At 44.2% G+C, this 17,550-nt stretch overlaps 3 protein-coding genes across 5 annotated transcripts; 1 reads left to right on the forward strand and 2 right to left on the reverse strand.

Annotated features, from left to right (window-relative positions):
• Nucleotides 1-29: 29 nt before the first annotated feature.
• psmf1 (proteasome inhibitor subunit 1) lies at nucleotides 30-4,965 on the reverse strand. Of its 3 annotated transcripts, none has more exons than XM_077578930.1 (7): nucleotides 4,277-4,965; nucleotides 3,333-3,485; nucleotides 2,551-2,633; nucleotides 1,715-1,897; nucleotides 1,282-1,338; nucleotides 473-637; nucleotides 30-396 (listed from the first exon to the last, which is right to left on the reverse strand). In XM_077578930.1, exons 1-7 carry the CDS (start codon nucleotides 4,403-4,405, stop codon nucleotides 345-347), a joined length of 822 nt encoding a protein of 273 aa, XP_077435056.1. In that variant the 5' UTR covers nucleotides 4,406-4,965; the 3' UTR covers nucleotides 30-344. The 3 variants fall into 3 exon arrangements, with proteins under 3 accessions (XP_077435056.1, XP_077435057.1, XP_077435058.1); XM_077578931.1 differs by having other exon boundaries at nucleotides 473-634; nucleotides 4,277-4,960; XM_077578932.1 differs by lacking the exon at nucleotides 1,282-1,338.
• pigu (phosphatidylinositol glycan anchor biosynthesis, class U) lies at nucleotides 4,942-11,702 on the forward strand. The gene is made up of 12 exons (XM_077578928.1): nucleotides 4,942-5,253; nucleotides 6,558-6,622; nucleotides 6,779-6,838; nucleotides 7,285-7,347; nucleotides 7,432-7,541; nucleotides 8,736-8,836; nucleotides 8,924-9,021; nucleotides 9,137-9,291; nucleotides 9,559-9,702; nucleotides 9,794-9,918; nucleotides 10,009-10,151; nucleotides 10,302-11,702. Exons 1-12 carry the CDS (start codon nucleotides 5,124-5,126, stop codon nucleotides 10,413-10,415), a joined length of 1,308 nt encoding a protein of 435 aa, XP_077435054.1. The 5' UTR covers nucleotides 4,942-5,123; the 3' UTR covers nucleotides 10,416-11,702.
• Nucleotides 11,544-17,058, reverse strand: cyc1 (cytochrome c-1). Its single transcript, XM_077578929.1, has 7 exons — nucleotides 16,893-17,058; nucleotides 15,563-15,753; nucleotides 14,971-15,097; nucleotides 14,702-14,859; nucleotides 14,008-14,168; nucleotides 11,948-12,048; nucleotides 11,544-11,853 (listed from the first exon to the last, which is right to left on the reverse strand). The coding sequence occupies exons 1-7, from the start codon at nucleotides 16,971-16,973 to the stop codon at nucleotides 11,749-11,751; spliced, it is 924 nt and encodes a 307-aa protein (XP_077435055.1). The 5' UTR covers nucleotides 16,974-17,058; the 3' UTR covers nucleotides 11,544-11,748.
• Between the last annotated feature and the right edge of the window lie 492 nt (nucleotides 17,059-17,550).

Raw genomic sequence — 17,550 nt, forward strand, 5'->3', positions numbered from 1 at the left:
CAAAGGTTTTGTAAAGCAGTCCAACGCTCTGCCTGTAATTCATATCTTTAATGTTTTTAACATTTAGGGACACCACACATTATTTTCATCGTGATATATATCTTTTTTTAGATTTGATTTTGCCCCCCCCCCCCCAAAAAAAAAAAAACATTGGAATCTGCCTCAAAAAAGGCCTATAGCAAACAATCCACATCAGTCTGATCCTAATATTTCTTCCTTCCTTCCACATTTCTTGACTGAAATGTTTCACTTCTTCACAATTCCAGTTGGCCAGTTTCTACGTTTCGTTATTTTGCCGGCAACATCAAGGACTACCCTCTGATTGGCTAGCGGACAGGAAGCGGCTACATGAACATGTCGTCATAACCCGGTGGGGGCAAGTGGTCCGGGTCGGGCCTGGGGGGGACACCACGAAGCTTCATTAGACAAAACATTCAGCAAGGAGCCGGCGCGAGGTTGCGGCGCGTCTCACCCGGGCCGGAGGCGTCCGATGGGTCCGAACGGGTCGAAGCGGGCGCCGGGCGGCACGGCGCCAGGGGGCAGGATGTCCGGGATGCCGCTGGACGGGTCGAAACCGGAGCGGGGGTAGCCCATCCGCAGGGGGTCCACGATCATCCCGCCACCCGACACCGACCTGCTGGGAAGGAGGAAGAGTCAAAGCAAAAGTATTGGGACGCCTGCGGGACGTCAGCGTGCCACGTTGAGCAAAAGTATTGGGACAAGGACAGGATATTCCTTTGGAAAATTGGGGAGTCAAGAAAATTTGGACAAAATAACTCAACATAATATTATTTTTAGTTTAATAAAATATTAAATTTGGAAGGAAAATGTCAAGAAAAAGCATTTATTTGGGACCCAAAAAAGGACATATTTGGGAGGCGAAAGCGATGAAATTGTGGTCATTTGTAAGGAGAATGTTGGGAAATAAATGTTGGATTCAAAAGATTTGGACAAAGTGAAAAGGGAAGAAATTGGGGACATTTGGACAAAAGTATTGGGACTAAAAAGTGAAGAAAATGCAGAATTTGGGAGAGAAATGCGAAGAAATGTTGCTCATTTGCTAAATGAGCAATTTGGACTAATGTTGACTAAACAAAAAATCAAGATGTCAATTACAGGCAGCGCTTTTGTTTTTCTTTGACAAGACGTTTTCTTGTCGGCTTTGTTCAACTTTCCAACAGAGAGAATTGCTTTTGTAATATTTGTTTGAATGATTTGTTTGCATTTCGCTAACGAGCCGATGCGGCTGAACGGACGGGACGGGGCTGGCAGGCGACTCACCCCAACGGATCCAGATCGGCGCCTCCCACCGAGAACGGCGGCGCCATGGGATCGGGCCTGAAAAACAGACGCGGCGGGATGCCGGTGAGCAGGTTAGGCGGCACGGGAAGCTAAGAAATCGCTTGCCACGGTGGCTAAGACAAAAGTATTGGGACACGGACAGGGGAAGAAAACGTGCCAATTCTGAGACAAAAAAAAAGGAGAGGGAGGAAAAGTGGATCAGAAATTTCTTTGTGGACGTTGTAAGAGTGCGTGGGCGGGAATGATGAACTGGTCTTCCAAGAAGTGAACATCTGATTACTCAACGCAAAGCCGTGTCCCAATACTTTTGACTCCAAGCTGGATAACAGAAAGGCCTTTCAGGGCTAGCAACATTTTGCGCCTTTTCTGCCCCCCCCCCCGCATGTGACTTTGCTTGTTTGGCGGGCGGTACCAGTGCGGCTGGACGGCGTGTCGCGGGTGCCTGTCGGGGACGCGCAGGGGGTCGTCGTGGTCCTCATCGTGGCTGTCCGGCCTCCGCGTCCGCTCACTTTGCTCCGCTTGCGTGCGTTTGTCCCGCGACGGCAGCAGACGAGACCGAACCGCCGCTGCCAGGACGCCCACGTCCTTGAACACCCTGAACACACACACACACACACACACACACACACACACACACACACACACACACACACACACACACACACACACACACACACACACACACACACACACACACACACACACACACACACACACACACACACACACACACACACACACACACACACACACACACACACACACACGGAATAAAAATACAAGAAATCTTGGAATGCTTAAAACTAATGGGGGGGGTCAAAGAAACTTTAAATGAACGCACTAATTTTGACACCCTTACTTAATACGTGTTAGCACATCATTTTTATAGTAACATCGAAACGTTTCTTCTCATATTTTATTTTTTTTTAGCAAAAAACAACAAAACTCTAAAGCAGGGTTCACCAATTCCAGTCCTCGAGGTCCGGAGTCCTGCAGGTTTGAGATGTTTCCGTCCACTAGCACACTTGATTCATATCATCGGCTCGTCAGCACGCCTGATAACGATCCTGGTATCAGGTGTGTTAGTGGGCGTAAACATGGAGAACCTGCAGGACTCCGGACCCCGAGGACCGGAATTGGCCAACCTTGCTCTAAAGACAGAAATAAAGCCATGACATTTAAGATGCAGATTTTGAACGTAGCGCAAATCCAGTGACGCTCACTGAGCAGAACTCAAGTGGCGCTTACCTGTCGAAGGTGCGCAGGTGGGCGGCGTCCACGTGCTCATTGAGGTTGACGATCATGTCCGAGCTCTGCTGAGTGCTGCGATTCTACGCAAACGCACGAGAGACTATTAGTCGGCGCGACATTCGTCAACGGCGAGATTTAAATTCGCTAGTTAACATTTCCTGACAAAAACTAAATCAAGATTCGTACCAGGGCACGAATAAAAAGAAAAGAAAAATTGTCTTAAATAGTCTCTAATCTTTATCTTAAACTAAATGTGCATTGGTGGAAATGAAAATGAAAATGAAAAAAAGGTCAATGTCATTATTGTCACATGTGGCCAAACAGGACATTATTTCAAACGGGTACAAATTTAAATGCATTATGATTTTGTCGCTACTTTGGCCCGCAACATCCGTCAGAAAATCAGCCTTGTTGACACGTTGACAATTTGTTGCAAAGTAAAAGCAAATGTTGTCTTTCATTCAACAGCAAGACAAGCAGCCTGCTTTCATAAAAGATCAATTTACTGCTGAGAGGCTGAAATTCCAAAGACTTTCCCAGTTTCAAGTTCCACGAGGATCACCTTCAAAATATCCGCCAAACATTTGTCAGGCTGCAAAAAATAAATATTTGACATTAACTTAAGTTGTTGAGTAGTTTTCTGATTCATCAATAAATCAGGTCAACAAAAAAAAAGAAACAGCTCTTCTGTTACTTCTCCAGTTTGGCAAATTGCCCAAATTTTGCAACCCCGCCCCCAAGCGAGTGCGACATCCTGACGCCGCTGATGTCCTTCCTACCATGAGGTTGAAGACGAGCGCAGAATCGACCAGGAGCGCTTTGAGCAGCAGTTGAGCGTCTCCCATCTCTGAGGCGTACCTCAGGGCGTATTCCACCTTGTTGCTGCTCCACTCGGACGGCAGCAGTTCCGACTTCTTGTCGCTGCTCCGAGCCTGACAAACACAACAGCAACAAATGAAAAAGGAAAAAAAAATTCTTTAAGCCTTTTACTGATATCACTCTTCTTTCTGTGACTCTTCCAGTCTCTCGGTATCTGTTGTAAGCTACAAAGGCTCAGTATCACGTTATTACAGGGTGAGTTTCATCGTTTTGACAAGTTGTCTCAAGTCAATGTTCGGCAAACGAAAACGAGGCAATTCGTCCAGGTTCAGGTTACATGTGGAGACTTTTTGTGTCTTACAAATCAAAGTTACCGGATACCTAAATGCACTGCTGTTCCAAAACTACATTAAAAAAATACGGCCATGTGTCTAAAAAGATATAAACTATTAAAATACAACCCCTACACACAATCATACATTATAGATTTAAACCGGAAGAAATTGTTTCTTTGCAAAAAAAAAGTGCTTTTTGAAAAGACTAGAAAAGTGTGTGTGACTTCTTGTCACTGTGTTCAATTGGATCCTTTCCTCAATTTAGCTAAACTGGGTTTTAACGTGATAGGTTATCATGTTAAAAAGTGATTTTCAACTTTTCTCTCTCTGGCATCGCAGCAATATGCTTTTGTAGCAACCCAAAACGGACACGCTTGTGAAAATTGCCTAAAATGTCTCCTTTAAAAACGCGACGTTGTTTAGCATTAGCATCTACGGTTTAGCATCGCCGCCCAAAAATAAAAACAGCAGTTACAGAACCAAATGCGCAGGACAGCAGACAAAGAATTACGTCTTGTCTTCAAATATCACCAAGTAGCGCCGCGAGCGCGATAGCGACGGTTTGCTACCTCATCCCCGTAGCCGAGGCACTTGTATCCGCTTTTGACGACCTCCCAGTGGACGAAACACACGACGGCGTCCTGCGGACATGAGATGGCGTCGCCGCAGCACGAATACAGCAACTCCAAACCCGCCATAGGACAAAAACAATCAAATGTGGACGACCCAAACGAAAACGAAATGAAATGTTGACACGCTCACACTCGGGGGGCGGATGCACTTCCCGCTCGGCCTTTTCAACGTAAAGCGCAAAGAGGAACAATACTGCTTAGTAAATAACTACTGACTATTTAAATGAACACCAACGGGTCAAAGATAATATTTCGATATCATACGTATGATCTCTCCTCTGGGAGGAAAAAAAACTAGGGGTTTCCAGCGGCCATTTTAAAATCTTTCATCTTCGTTCTCCCGCGTTATTATATTATACCAACTCACTAACAATTTTTGATGTACGTTACCTTTCGTACTACGATTAATATTGAAAGCTGACAACAAACCAATCGCGTTTTAGTGAAATATTATCAATATGAGTTCCGTAATAATTTTAGCTTTACTTGACGGTTGTGTTTTGTTCCCAGCACATAAAATGTCCCTGTGAAACCGTTAGCTAATTTTTTTTAATTCCGCACTCTTAACAGCGAAACTCGCTTTTTATGTGTTCTTGGTGCAAGTAAAAAAATAAAATAAAATAAAAAGCATTTGTTTACAAATTTACTCAATTGTTTACGGTAAATAGGCACTTCATAACTTAATCTAGAAACTAGCTATGTACTTGATCGTTTATGATGTCACTTGATTGCTGTCAGGGACGTCATTTCCCAGCGTGCCCCGCGCGCTGATGAAATTGCCGAGATGGCGACACCACTGAGTCTACTGCTCATCGTGGCCGTCACTATCCGTGCAGCTCTTTTTAGGTCCACTTTGGCACATTTGATCGCCGAGAGGGTGGAGGTGACGTCCCCGTTAACCGCCTGGAAAAGAGGTGAGCTTGACCGCCACTCGGGTGTTTCTTTAGGGGGCTTCGTTGTACGTGTGAAGCATCGTTCCAGTGTGCTGCTTTGTAAAGCACTTTGCCCACAAAGCCACGTTTGAATTGGCTTCTTATTTACATCCACACGGCGGTCCAGAAGCGAGCGAACACGAAAAACAGTACTCGTACTTTGGTGTTTTGAATGTTACCGTGTTTTATTGCTTTCAACCGGAAAATGTGTGCAACTTTCATTTTGCAATGCCCGGATGTTCCACTTCCTCCATTCAGGGACTTCATGGACACATAATTAGGTACACTGCCACAATGTAACAGGAGCTGTATCGTATTACCAAAGTTTAGCATGTTTTTAGTTGTTAAACTATATTCTTATTCTGTTTAGAGATGCAACATCTCAATCAACCATTGACTATCGATTAATCAAAATCCTTTCATTTTCAACTGCTCAACAGTAAATCTTCTCTTTGTAGTCATGAAATCAGACCGTTTATCTTCATGTTTGTGCATTTTCGCCACTGGTAAGCTGAATGTCCTGTTTTTGAATAAAGGAACGACAAATTGATTGACGGTTAATCAAAATAATAATAATAATACAACTAAAAATGATATATTTGGCAGCCCAAGTTGTGTTTGTCGTTGTAGCATCACACATATTAAAGGGGAAGCCGAGGCAAAACCTTTTTACAATGTAATGTATTTAATGCGCCCCCGATAGTTCAAAAGCGATATTCGGGGGATAAAAATGACCCGTTTTCATTTATCTCTGGGCGGCCATTTTGCCACTTGCAGCGAGCGACGGTCGACTGAAAATGACATCACAATGCCGGGCGGGCTCAGGTAACGACCTTCCGCCACGGCTCACCTGTTTGCTGGCCTTGGTCATGTGACGTTCGCACGTTGAGCCCGCGCAGCACTGGGACGTCATTTTCAGGCGACAGCATGTCAACACAAAATGATCCCCAAACCCCTGCTGGCTATTTTTTCCTGCTTGATCATATTCCACAAAACACAATATTCATACATTCATAAGGCCATCAAAGAAAGCAGTACATGAGGTTTTAACCCTTTACGCTCTATACTGGCCTTTCATGTTCACCTCGATTCCTGAATGGATCTCTCATATTCTGGACAAGAACTGGTGTTAACAACTTTATGCAGTAAAAGAAGCAAACCGTTTTTTAATTTTTATTTTATTTTACAGATTGAACATTGTCGTTAGGAGCTGTAAAATCCAACAAGGCCTGAAGGTTAACCTATGAAAGACCAATAAATAATCCTCTGTTTGTTTGTTGTTTTAGTGGTTGAAGGTTTGGCTCTACTGGACTTGGGAGTGTCGCCATATGCGGGAGATGTGTTTCATGAGGTGAGGGATTAAACGCGCGCGCACGCACGCACGCACGCACGCACGCACGCACGCACGCACGCACGCACGCACGCACGCACACACACGCGCACACACACACACACACACACACACACACACCATTACATGTGGATAAATGTTTGTTTCTGTCTTTAGACGCCTCTCATCATCTACATCTTCCACTTCCTGGTGGACTACGCAGAGGTGACATTCATGGTAAGCATTGTGTCATGTGCGCTTATTGTTAAACGGTTGCAGCTGACAAGATCCAAAATGAGGTTCTGTCAATCTCTTAAATGGTGCGCAGATTTATACAAAACTACCTTCAATCATTTAAAAGAAGTGCAGGTTAAAACAAGACTAGCGTCTATCTTCAAAAGGGTTCAACAAGGACGACTGCAAATCCTCTACAATTTGTTCAGGTAAAAAAAATAAAAATAAGAGCAGCAAAAGTTGTGAAAATGAAAACAATATTACGGTAATTGCCGGTTATTTCCAATGAAGAAAGTACGCTAAGATGCCTGGCACACTAAAACCCTGTGGGGCGTCTTATGGTCAGGAAATATTAGAAAAGCTGACCATAAACACCTTGAAAGTGGCCCAGCGCGTCCGTCCGTCCTCTACAAGGTGAAAACTCAAAGAGCTTCCCGCTGTGTCTCCAGCTGGCCGACGTGATGGTGGCGGTGGCCCTCTACTACGCCGTGCGGGACTACAACAAACAAGTGGTGAGGAAGGCAAACTTGGGGATCGGCGTCAATCATTGTCACGGACGATCGATAAGCAGCGCCGCCTGTCGATGGTCTTTCCAGTTCCGCAAGCAGAAATTTGCCCTGGAAGCCGATCGCTACCCCGCCGACTGCCACGAGCTGGTCCGAAGCCCCGCAGAGATGCACTACGTCCCCCTCAAGGTGGCCATGTTGTGAGTACCGAGACAAGACGCACGCACGCACGCGGCCACAGACTTGGAAATCGGGCTTTTGTAGTTTGGGCGTTTTCATTTGACTTAGTTTTTATTTCATTTTGACTTTTGTTTTTTAAATTTAGCTCGTTTTAATGAGGTTTTTAGGGTGCTTCTGTTAGTTTTTATAATTGTATTATTATTTTGTAAAATAAAAGTAACATTTCTTACCCAGCGTTTGATTTGGGCTGAGTTAAATGAAAAAGCAGGCGAGCTGAGCCGTTGAGCCAAAAGTCAAGCAGGACGTCAGCTTTTCTATTGGCTGCTGCGAGATGACGTCACTTCTGGGTGACGCTTTCGAACGTCTTCGTTCCAATAAATGTTGAAATAAATCGATTTTAAATCATTCAGGTATTAAATTAATTACCAAAGACTAAAACGAAGGACATGTTCGCTATGATTATAGTTAGCTTTCTAAACATAAAATGTAGTTTGTTATTTTTTTTATGCATTTTCATTTTTTATTTTATTTCATTAACAATTTTTTTTTTGATTTTAGTTTGTTTTTTTCGTTACATAACCTTGCTGGAAACAGAGTTCTGCATATCGTCAGCCATTTTAAAGCATTTCATTCAATTTTGTCAATTATTGCCGTTTAAAAAAATAATAAATGACGGCTATTATAGTTAACAAAAACCAACAAAAACTGAAAAAAAACTTGTAAATGTTTAGGGGGAAAAAACAAAAACTAACTGAAACTATATCTTATGTTTATAAAACTAAAATTCTTGCAAAAATGTCTTTTTTTTCACTTAATATACTTGACATTTCAGGGTTCATTTTAAATGTACTTTATTTTGGTATCGCTCGTCATGTGGTTTAGAAGTTGAACGGTCAAACAATCATTTGAGAATTTCAAAATACTTTTTTGCAAAAATTCAACTTGTGCTAAAAACAAATTAGAATTGAATTTTTAAAAAGTAGGGGGGGAAATAGATTGGAGAAAAAAACAATAAATGCGAAGTCCCAAACGAGGTTAGTAGTGAGTGCTTATAAGCCGTTGCTTGATTTTGGCCGCACGCGTTTCTTGAAACTTGGTCAACTTTTTAAAAACAACGAAGAAGAAAAAGCGCGTCTCCCGCTGCATTTGTCAAAGAAGCCAAAGAAGAAGTCGTCTTTTGCCCTCCGGGATGTCACATGTGGTCCCGCCCGCAGCTACCTTCTGAACCCGTTCACCGTGCTGTCCTGCGTCGCCAAGTCCACGTGTGGCCTGAACAACGCGGTGGTGTCGCTCTTCATCCTGTCCACGGTCAAAGGTGAGCCGCGCGCGGCGCCCGTTGCAATTTGGCGCGCCGACCTCCGCTGGGAAGCCGCTCGGCGTCACTCCTTTGTTTTGTGGACAGGAAATGTGTTGCTGAGCGCCATTTTCTTGGCCTTGGCCACGTACCAGAGCATCTACCCGCTCACGCTGTGCGCCGCCGCTCTGCTCTACCTCATGCAGGTGAGCAAGGCACAAGAGCAGAAAACAATCTGAATATGCGAGAAGCGAATCGCTCATGGAGCGAGGAGCCCGCTTGGGCAAAACTCATGACGCGACTGCTTGTGTGCGCGCGCAGCGTCAGTTTATCCCCATCAACGCGTGCCGGCTGAGCTTCTGGTGGTTCGTGGCCCAGTACGCCTTCATGTACCTGGGAAGCCTCTTCGTCATGGTGGGCCTTTCCTTCTTCCTGCTGGGCTCGTGGGACTTCCTGCCCGCCGTCTACGGCTTCATGTGAGTGCGCTCAAGCGAAACCTCGGCTAACGCAACACGGGAGGACCGCGATTGTCTTGTCAAAAGGAGGGTTGGGTATCGGTTCGTTGAAAAGAGGTCAAGTGAGGCGTGCCAACAGCTCAGCTTTTGAATACTGAAATCTCTTTGAACTGTTGCCGTTTGGAAGTGGCGTCCCTCAGGGCTCCTTCTTAAAGCCCATGGTCATGTGAAACGGTCCACACAAATTTGAAGATGAAACGGTTCCTAACCCGCCGCTTTTGTCTTCAGCCTCTCGGTTCCCGACCTGACGCCCAACATCGGCCTCTTCTGGTACTTCTTCGCCGAGATGTTCGAGCACTTCCGCCTCTTCTTCCTCTGCGTCTTCCAGATCAACGTCTTCATCTACACCGTCCCTCTGTCCATCAAGCTCAAGTGAGTCGTCCCTCACGCCGAGGAGGGGCGAGAAGAAAAAAAAAAAAGAGAAGCCAAATTGGTGCGTCCAAACGGCGTTTGTGCGTTCCAGGGAGCATCCGGTGTTCCTGATCTTCATGCAGCTCGCCATCATGGCCATCTTCAAGTCGTACCCGACGGTGGGCGACGTCTCCCTCTACATGGCCTTCCTTCCCGTCTGGAGTCACCTCAGCAGATGTGAGTCAGGCAGGACCGCCGTCCCAGGGGTGGCGTCCGCGCTCCCGCTGTCCGGATGGAAATGAAGTTGTGGTGTTTTGTCATTTGTAGTCCTTCGGAACGTCTCCCTGGTGTCCTTCGTGCTGCTGACATGTTCGGCTCTGTTTCCGGTCTTGTGGCACTTGTGGATTTACGCGGGCAGCGCCAACGCCAACTTCTACTATGCCACCACGCTGATCTTCAACCTGGCTCAGGTCAAACATGCCTTTTTTTTGTGTGTGTTTACTTTATACTTTTCTGTGTTTTGTCCTCCAACTATTCACAGCAAGTGCCTGAAATGTGATGGCGAAAATGCTTTGGTGGTCAGCTCTTCTCCCGCTGATCTTTTCCTCTGCCACATTCAGATCCTGCTGATGTGTGACTACTTCTACGCCTTCCTGAGGCGCGAGCACCACCTGGTCCACGGACTCTACCCAAAGAGGAAAGACGGTTCTGAGGCCACGCTGGTGCTCAAATAAAACCTTGAAGGGGGCACAGAGAAACTTTGCAGGATGAAGAAGGACCCGAGTCCTGACGTGACGAGACGCTCTTTCGGACCCTCAGCCTTCTTGGGGGGCTCTGGGAATGGGTGACTCTTTTTTTTCTTGACTTTATTTACCAATGTGATCACAGATGAGGAAGTTAAATGATTATTTTTTGGGTGGGGGGAGAATTTACAAAGGAATTATATTATTATTATAATATTATTATGATGGTTGAAGTTCTCTTTCAGTCCAAGTCAAAAGAGTGGAAGTCATTCTACAGACATACAATCGGGCGAAGAACGATGTACACCGACCAATCACAAAGCATATTCAGTTTTCCATCACGAAATTCAGCCAATCATTGTTTTGTACTTTGTATGAAAGCGATCTTGAATTATTCATTGAGAAACGCGCTCAGGCCAAAGCGGTACCAGTTTGTTGATCGTCTTGTTGCTAAGGAACCACATTGAAGTGAATCTAGTCAAAAGGACGACAACCACCATCAAGAGCTAGAAAAAACGGTACTCAGTAGTTCAACTTTTGGGAATCGTTTGCCTGACACTTCCGCTCAACAACAAAGTGTTGAGTTTGTGAACTCGTCCGAAGTGGCGGCGGCAATGATGCAATTTTTTTATGTACAGAACAATTTTTATGTTTAGCTGCTAAGTTTGGACAAAGGATGCACGATTATGCTCTATGTATGCTAAATTTGTTTGATGTCAAATTGGTCGATAATTGCCAATAATTATCGGCGAGTGATATTATTGTGCATCCCTAGTTTGGATGGGGTTGAATGCTAACGTGTATTTGAGAGAGAGAAATTTGTGGATTTTGCATCTCGGCAGGTCCTGCTGAAATTCATGCGCTTTTCCACACTGCCTAATTTGCTGAGATATCGCTGAGTATTTTATTCATTTTTTTAAGTTGTACATTTCTGACAAAAAAAATCTAAACTCATTAGCATTTTTTTTTCTTTTTACTAACACTAAATGCTCCTTTCTGAGAGCTCATACATGACAACCTATGGAAAGTATATTGAATGTTTGAAATGTTACTTTTGGGGGCTTACACACAAGAAAGAACTTTTCTAACTTACATGGAGAATGTTTTGTTGAACAAAGGTTTTCTTTTCTGGATATAATTTATTTTGTACAGTAAAACAGATCCTCACATGGTTGTCGAGTATTTAACAAACGAAAACATTTCCATCAAATGTTGACACACAGCAGCCAGTTTGTTACCCATTTTGTTTGTTTGTGTAATAAACAAGATTGCAAGATGTGGATTTGTCACAGAGGCGTGTGTTTGTGTGTGTCGTCCTGCGCCCTTATTTGGGCGGCCTGTAGGCAATCTTCCTGCTCTTGAGTACAGCCCACCTGTGTCGTTTCATGTAGTACAGGAGCGGCACCAGGATGGCTGAGCCCATCAACAGCTGCGGCCCCCCCAAAAAAAGAAGACCGATATTGCAAATTGCCCATTTTCTTGAAGGTGACATGCACATTTGTGTGTGTGTGTGTGTGTGTGACCTTGAGTCCCATGCGCTTGCGCTGGTCGTGCTCGGGCTCCGCCGCCCACCTCAGGAAGGTGCACACGTCTTTGGCCACCTGGCTCATGGTGGCGGGGGTCCCTGTTGAAACATGGAGATGTCGTATTTGATGTTTACAAGGCGATCACGCATTCTTTGCGCTCTACAACAAACGGACCACATTTAATGTATGCGCTGCATATGAACGATACATCGAATATCGACGGTCACAATCTTACCATTTGTAGCGTTGAACTGACCTTCCCTCTGGTTTGCTCAACTCTGCTAGCAGCCAATCCTATTGTGCCCCCGCTTCGACATCCCCTCTCATTACCAATGACAGCCAGTATTTGAGCATGTTCACACTGCAGCTCAATTCCAATTTTTTTTTTTTCTCTCCTCCAAATGCAACCTCGTACGTCGCGTGTTGCATATGCGGGTCACATCACGGACGCGTTCCGTTCACATTAGAAACCGCATTTGTTCCATAAAATATTACAACTATTTCAAATGTATTTTGTTTGCAGACGACGCCACTTTATTTTATGCGGGGAAATGTATTACAAGTAATAGAAATAAGAATATTATGGTGAAGTGGTTCAACGCCAACAGACTGTCTATAAACATACCAGATTTATGATTTTCAGTTGTAGAAATATGGATGTTGAAGCAACACTGACCGTGCAAGGTATAGAAATAGAAAGGGCTAATGAAATCAAGTTTGTAGCTGCTATTATTATTATTGATGAACATTTAACATGGGAAGCGCATAAATAACATGGCAAATCGATCGAATTACACAAGGTTAGAGAATATTTGTTATTGTTACATAATTCATTGATTGTTCTATTCCTGCAAAACCTCCACACAACCCATTTTTCTTCCACAGAAAAGTGCTATTTGTGTCCTTTTTGGATGCGAGACCACACTAATTACCGGTATCCGCCGAGGCCCCGACAAAAATATCGCTATCGGCAAGTACTAACAAGTAACATGCCGATACTATTATTTCCGACGCTAATACAGGACTTTGGATGCAGCATCTTGTGTTTTATTTGAGCACAACATTCACTGATGTGTGACGTGTTCACCGCATGCCGAGCTAAGACATCCGATTGGCCCTTGAATGCTCTGAACCAATGGCAGGGCAGCGTTTTCATGTTGGAAAAAAAAACAACAACCCAGGTATCGGTATCGGAATCGGACGATACTGCAAAACTGGGTACCGGAATCGGGGGCCAAAAAACGGTATCGGAATGACACGAATCCAATATTTATACAACTAAAAACTCAATGAATTGATGCAGTTTAAGCACCTTAAAATAATGATCAAGCTCAACACGAAATGTTACCAATTAACATGCAAATCAAATTCAAAAAAAGAGAACGCAAGTACAAATTAAGAGGAATAGATATTTTTTTCCAAACCTAAATACAGAAGAAAACAAAACAAACGATGAATTTCAACTCAAGGTGTCAGTTTGTGGAACAATCTGGATTATAAAACTAAATCATCTCAGTCCATTCCTATTTCTGGAAAAATATATATGGTACAAGGTCTGGGAATCATTTTGCTACCATCTTGACTGCTTAATGTCATTTATTTTGTGTTGACTCTTATTACTATTGTTGTTTTTTCACTTTTATTTTATTTATTTATTTTTTCGGCGGCAGATACCATAAAGTTTCACTTCTTTCTCTCCCCTTTCATTTTGTATTTTTTTTAAAGAATGAAAGATTTTTTGGGAATCTATTTATAAAAAAAAAAGAAGAGAGAATTATCAACAAATCCGATTTTTTGGGACATCACGGCCCGCAGTGTCAACGTAGCCTTAGCGGTTATTGAAGCCTTGACATTTTCACACCACGATAATCGTCTCATGCCTACGCAATCTCTATTTCTCATGTCTTGTGTACCATTCATATTGAATGTTTTTCCTTGTTTTGGCTTTTGTTGTTTTGAAGAAAACGTTTCCAGATATCATTTGGTTTAAGCCAAGTTGCGCATTCCTCATTTCCCGACTTTATTTTTGAACGGCCCTTCAGTGTTTGCCAACTTACCGTCGTCGTACTCCAGAATCTCGTTGTAGATGGGCGGCGCCATGCCGATGGCCTGTCCGGGGAAGTAGGGGTTGTAGTAGAGACCCTCCCTGACCTCCACCCCGGCGGGGGGCTCGCAGTAGCCCGTCAGCAGGCTGAACACGTAGTCCTCGCCGCCGTGCCTGGGACGACGAGCAGAAGAACATTCTTTGGACAGGCACGCAACAAGAGTTTTTTTCAGGACCGATACCATTATTAGTCGTCAAGGAGGCCAATAAGCAATATTTGGAGCCGATAATTCATTCCCACGAAAAGGAAAATATTGGCATATATATATATATATTTTTTAATATTAACGCCAACACTCGCATTTTTTTTAAGCCTGATTGTTGAACAACTCTTAAGACAGGAAGAGGAGGGGCTGGAGAACGGGCCACCAAACGGACTCTTCCGTGCTCTCATGTTGTCCTCAGTCAGGTCCGCCTTTCTTGTATATAAGCAATGTGTGCGGGAAGTTCTCTCACACAGTCAGATTTCGGACCTCGGTCCACACACAAGGCGCACCTCACTATTAGGCGCACCGTCGATTTTTGAGGAAACTTTCATGTGCGCCCGTTAGTCGTGAAAATATGGTACTTCAACTGTACTTGGTGACCGTGTGAAGTGAAATGGGTGGAGCGATGAGTGGCAATAGCCAAGGCGCAATTTAGCGTACCTGGCGCTGATGATGTAGCTGAGGTCGGGCGGCAGAGCGCCGTTGTTGGCGGCGCGGGCCGCTTCCGGGTTGGCGTAGGGCTTGGGGAAATAGTCGGACAGCTTGCCGGGCCGGGTGAACATCTCGCCCGTCTCGTCTGGACCGTCTACCACCTCAACCTGAGGGCCAGGACAAGTTGTAAAATGGCCGGCACTCGAACCACACGCGTCCATTCTAAAAATATCATTTGATTGTTGTGATACGATTAGCATTTTGATGAAGAAGCTCACCTCCTCGGCGATGACCTTGACTTCCTCCTCGGTGTGCGACACTCCCACCAGGTTACGGAAGGCCAGGTACTCCATGCTGTGGCACGCCGAGCACACCTGCTTGTACACCTGGTAGCCGCGGCGAACACTGCAAACACACACACACACACACACACACGATGGCAATCCACAAATCAAAGAGTCCCATTTCACACATAAAAAGATCCGTATTCTTAAACTGGGCTCTGGAAGATTTTGTTGCATCCATTTAGACAAATAATGACGAACGAACGGCCCCGCCGCTGGCGAATCACTGACCGGCAACATTTACTGAGGAACTAAGTTCTACTAAGATTTTGTAGTTTTTTTGATTCAGTAATTGGTTAATGATGACTACCCTTGAAGAATTCCAAAATAAAAAAAACATCAGAATCAATTTTATTTCATTCATTTGTAAAAGGAAAAAAGACATATTGTCTTAGCAATAATCAAGTAAGTAATATGAATTGAATGACATGAATGAATTATATAGAATATGTATGTAATATAATACAATATGTAATATGAATGAATTAAGATTGTATAATGACAACAAACTGAACTTTTGTCTAACCTGGCGTGGTCCAGGGACGACAGCAGCCCGCCGTGGCTCCAGGGGTAGTTGGGCGGGTGGAGCTCCAGGTCCGAGGCTTTGACGGACTGGTGCAGGGCCAGGCCCAGGCCGGCGGCGCCCGCGCCCACCACGCCCAGCGTGGTCAGCGCCACCTTCTGGCCGCGAGGAAGGCTGGTGAAGGACATTTTGGCCTGCGAGCAAAACAATGGCATACATGAACTTAGCTACTAATGGCTCAGTTACAAACGCACAGTCGCTGATGACAACTTAGTGGAATCGGAAAAAAAATGCCATTTTCAGACTGGTAAAGATTGGTCTGTTTTGATCTTTTTCACTTTGGCATTAACACATTACAATGAAGAACAAAGATTTCTCTTTACCCGAATTTTGCGCGGCGGTGGAACCGCTGTATTCGGTGTAGATAAAGCGCCATATGTAAGTGTACTTCATTGAGCAGTTTGACCAAAATTGATTTTCTCTCTGTTGGACTATTTGACGTGTTTTTTCGGGAGAAGTGCAAAAAGGATAATGCTCAAGAAAGTTGGAAATGTGGATTAAAGGAGGGAAAAAAAGTCCCACCAAATATATCTTGACCAATATTTTCTTTGTATGATGACGTTGGACAGAAATTGCTGCATTTTCACTGCTTTAAAAGTCATAACTTTCTTTACATGTATACTTAAGTCACTGGGATAGTCTTCAAAAGATCTGACTAATGATGCTGGTCTCGATCTAAATCAGTTTACACGCAAAACTACAAAAAGACCTGAGGTGGACGTGGAAGCGCAAGACGGATAAGCGGAAGTCCACTCGGTCTGTGGCAGGCTAACCGGAAGTCCACTCGGACCTTTAGATGCTAACCGGGTGAGCATCCATTAACCGGTTAGCTCAGCGCCTCTAATAAACGGTGAATGTTTGGCAAGTTTAACGTTGCTTGATAGTCGGGGTTTCAAACACATGTCAACGCCAGTTAGATAAACACTTTAATGTGCTTCCGGTATGGCCAAACGTGGAATAATAAAGCCCAACTGGGTTGATATTGACACATTGCTCCAGTTTCTGGCTTTACTACGTGATGTCATTTAACTCAAAAGTTAGTGACGGCGTTCTTTAGAGGTTTGTCGATGCTTTTAATTTTATTCACCTAAAACAATACAAGACTGAAGTGTGTATGCGACGGCAGAACGCGTGTGTGACCTTGTCTCAACCTGCCGACTGGAATCCGCGTTAGCATTAGCTCATAGCTAGGACGTCCGTACCCGTGCGGCAGTTAACCCCATTTTGTGCTAAAAGCGCCGCATGGCCAATGTCTAACCTTCCGGCTATGTACCTTTGGCGTCGTGATGGTTTTCTGGGTGCGCAGGAGGGCTCTCCCGCTGCCCGAAAGCACCGCGACACGTAACGACGCCATCTTTCCTCTCTTGCACTACTACTTACTACACCCTCTCGTTTGACGCCAAGTTTTCACTGGTGGTGCCTTTCGGCATTTCCGGTTTGAGCATTCACAATAAAAAATATAATTGAGATTTAGGCGCGATGAGTTTAATTTTGAAGCTCACAGTAACGGCCTAATACAAGAAGTAACGTTGAGCTTTACAAAAAAAAATCGTGCTTTGTAACACGTTACAAAACGAAGGTGAGGCGCCAAGAAATAAGCTTTCTCAGCACTCTCATCCCTCAATTCTAGTTTGATTGCACTTTGTGCAAGTTAGAAAGATACGGAGCCACTGAGGTGACATGGGATAAATGTTCCAATGCAATCTTTACGTTGTTTTGCATTTTAATATTTGCGAGGGACCGCAAAACTTTTTCTTTTCCATTGTCCCCTGACGTAGAAAGCTACGGAAGCTCATTGCTGCCAGTGCCACACCACAAATACATTTGTTCAGTAGCACTTTAAAAGATATATATACATTTAAATGTCATGTTTTGTCATACATTTTATTTAAACTTGCCAGATGACCTGCTACAAGATTAATTATATGATC

Source organism: Vanacampus margaritifer, chromosome 10 (assembly GCF_051991255.1).
Source record: "Vanacampus margaritifer isolate UIUO_Vmar chromosome 10, RoL_Vmar_1.0, whole genome shotgun sequence".
Lineage (NCBI taxonomy): Eukaryota > Metazoa > Chordata > Actinopteri > Syngnathiformes > Syngnathidae > Vanacampus > Vanacampus margaritifer.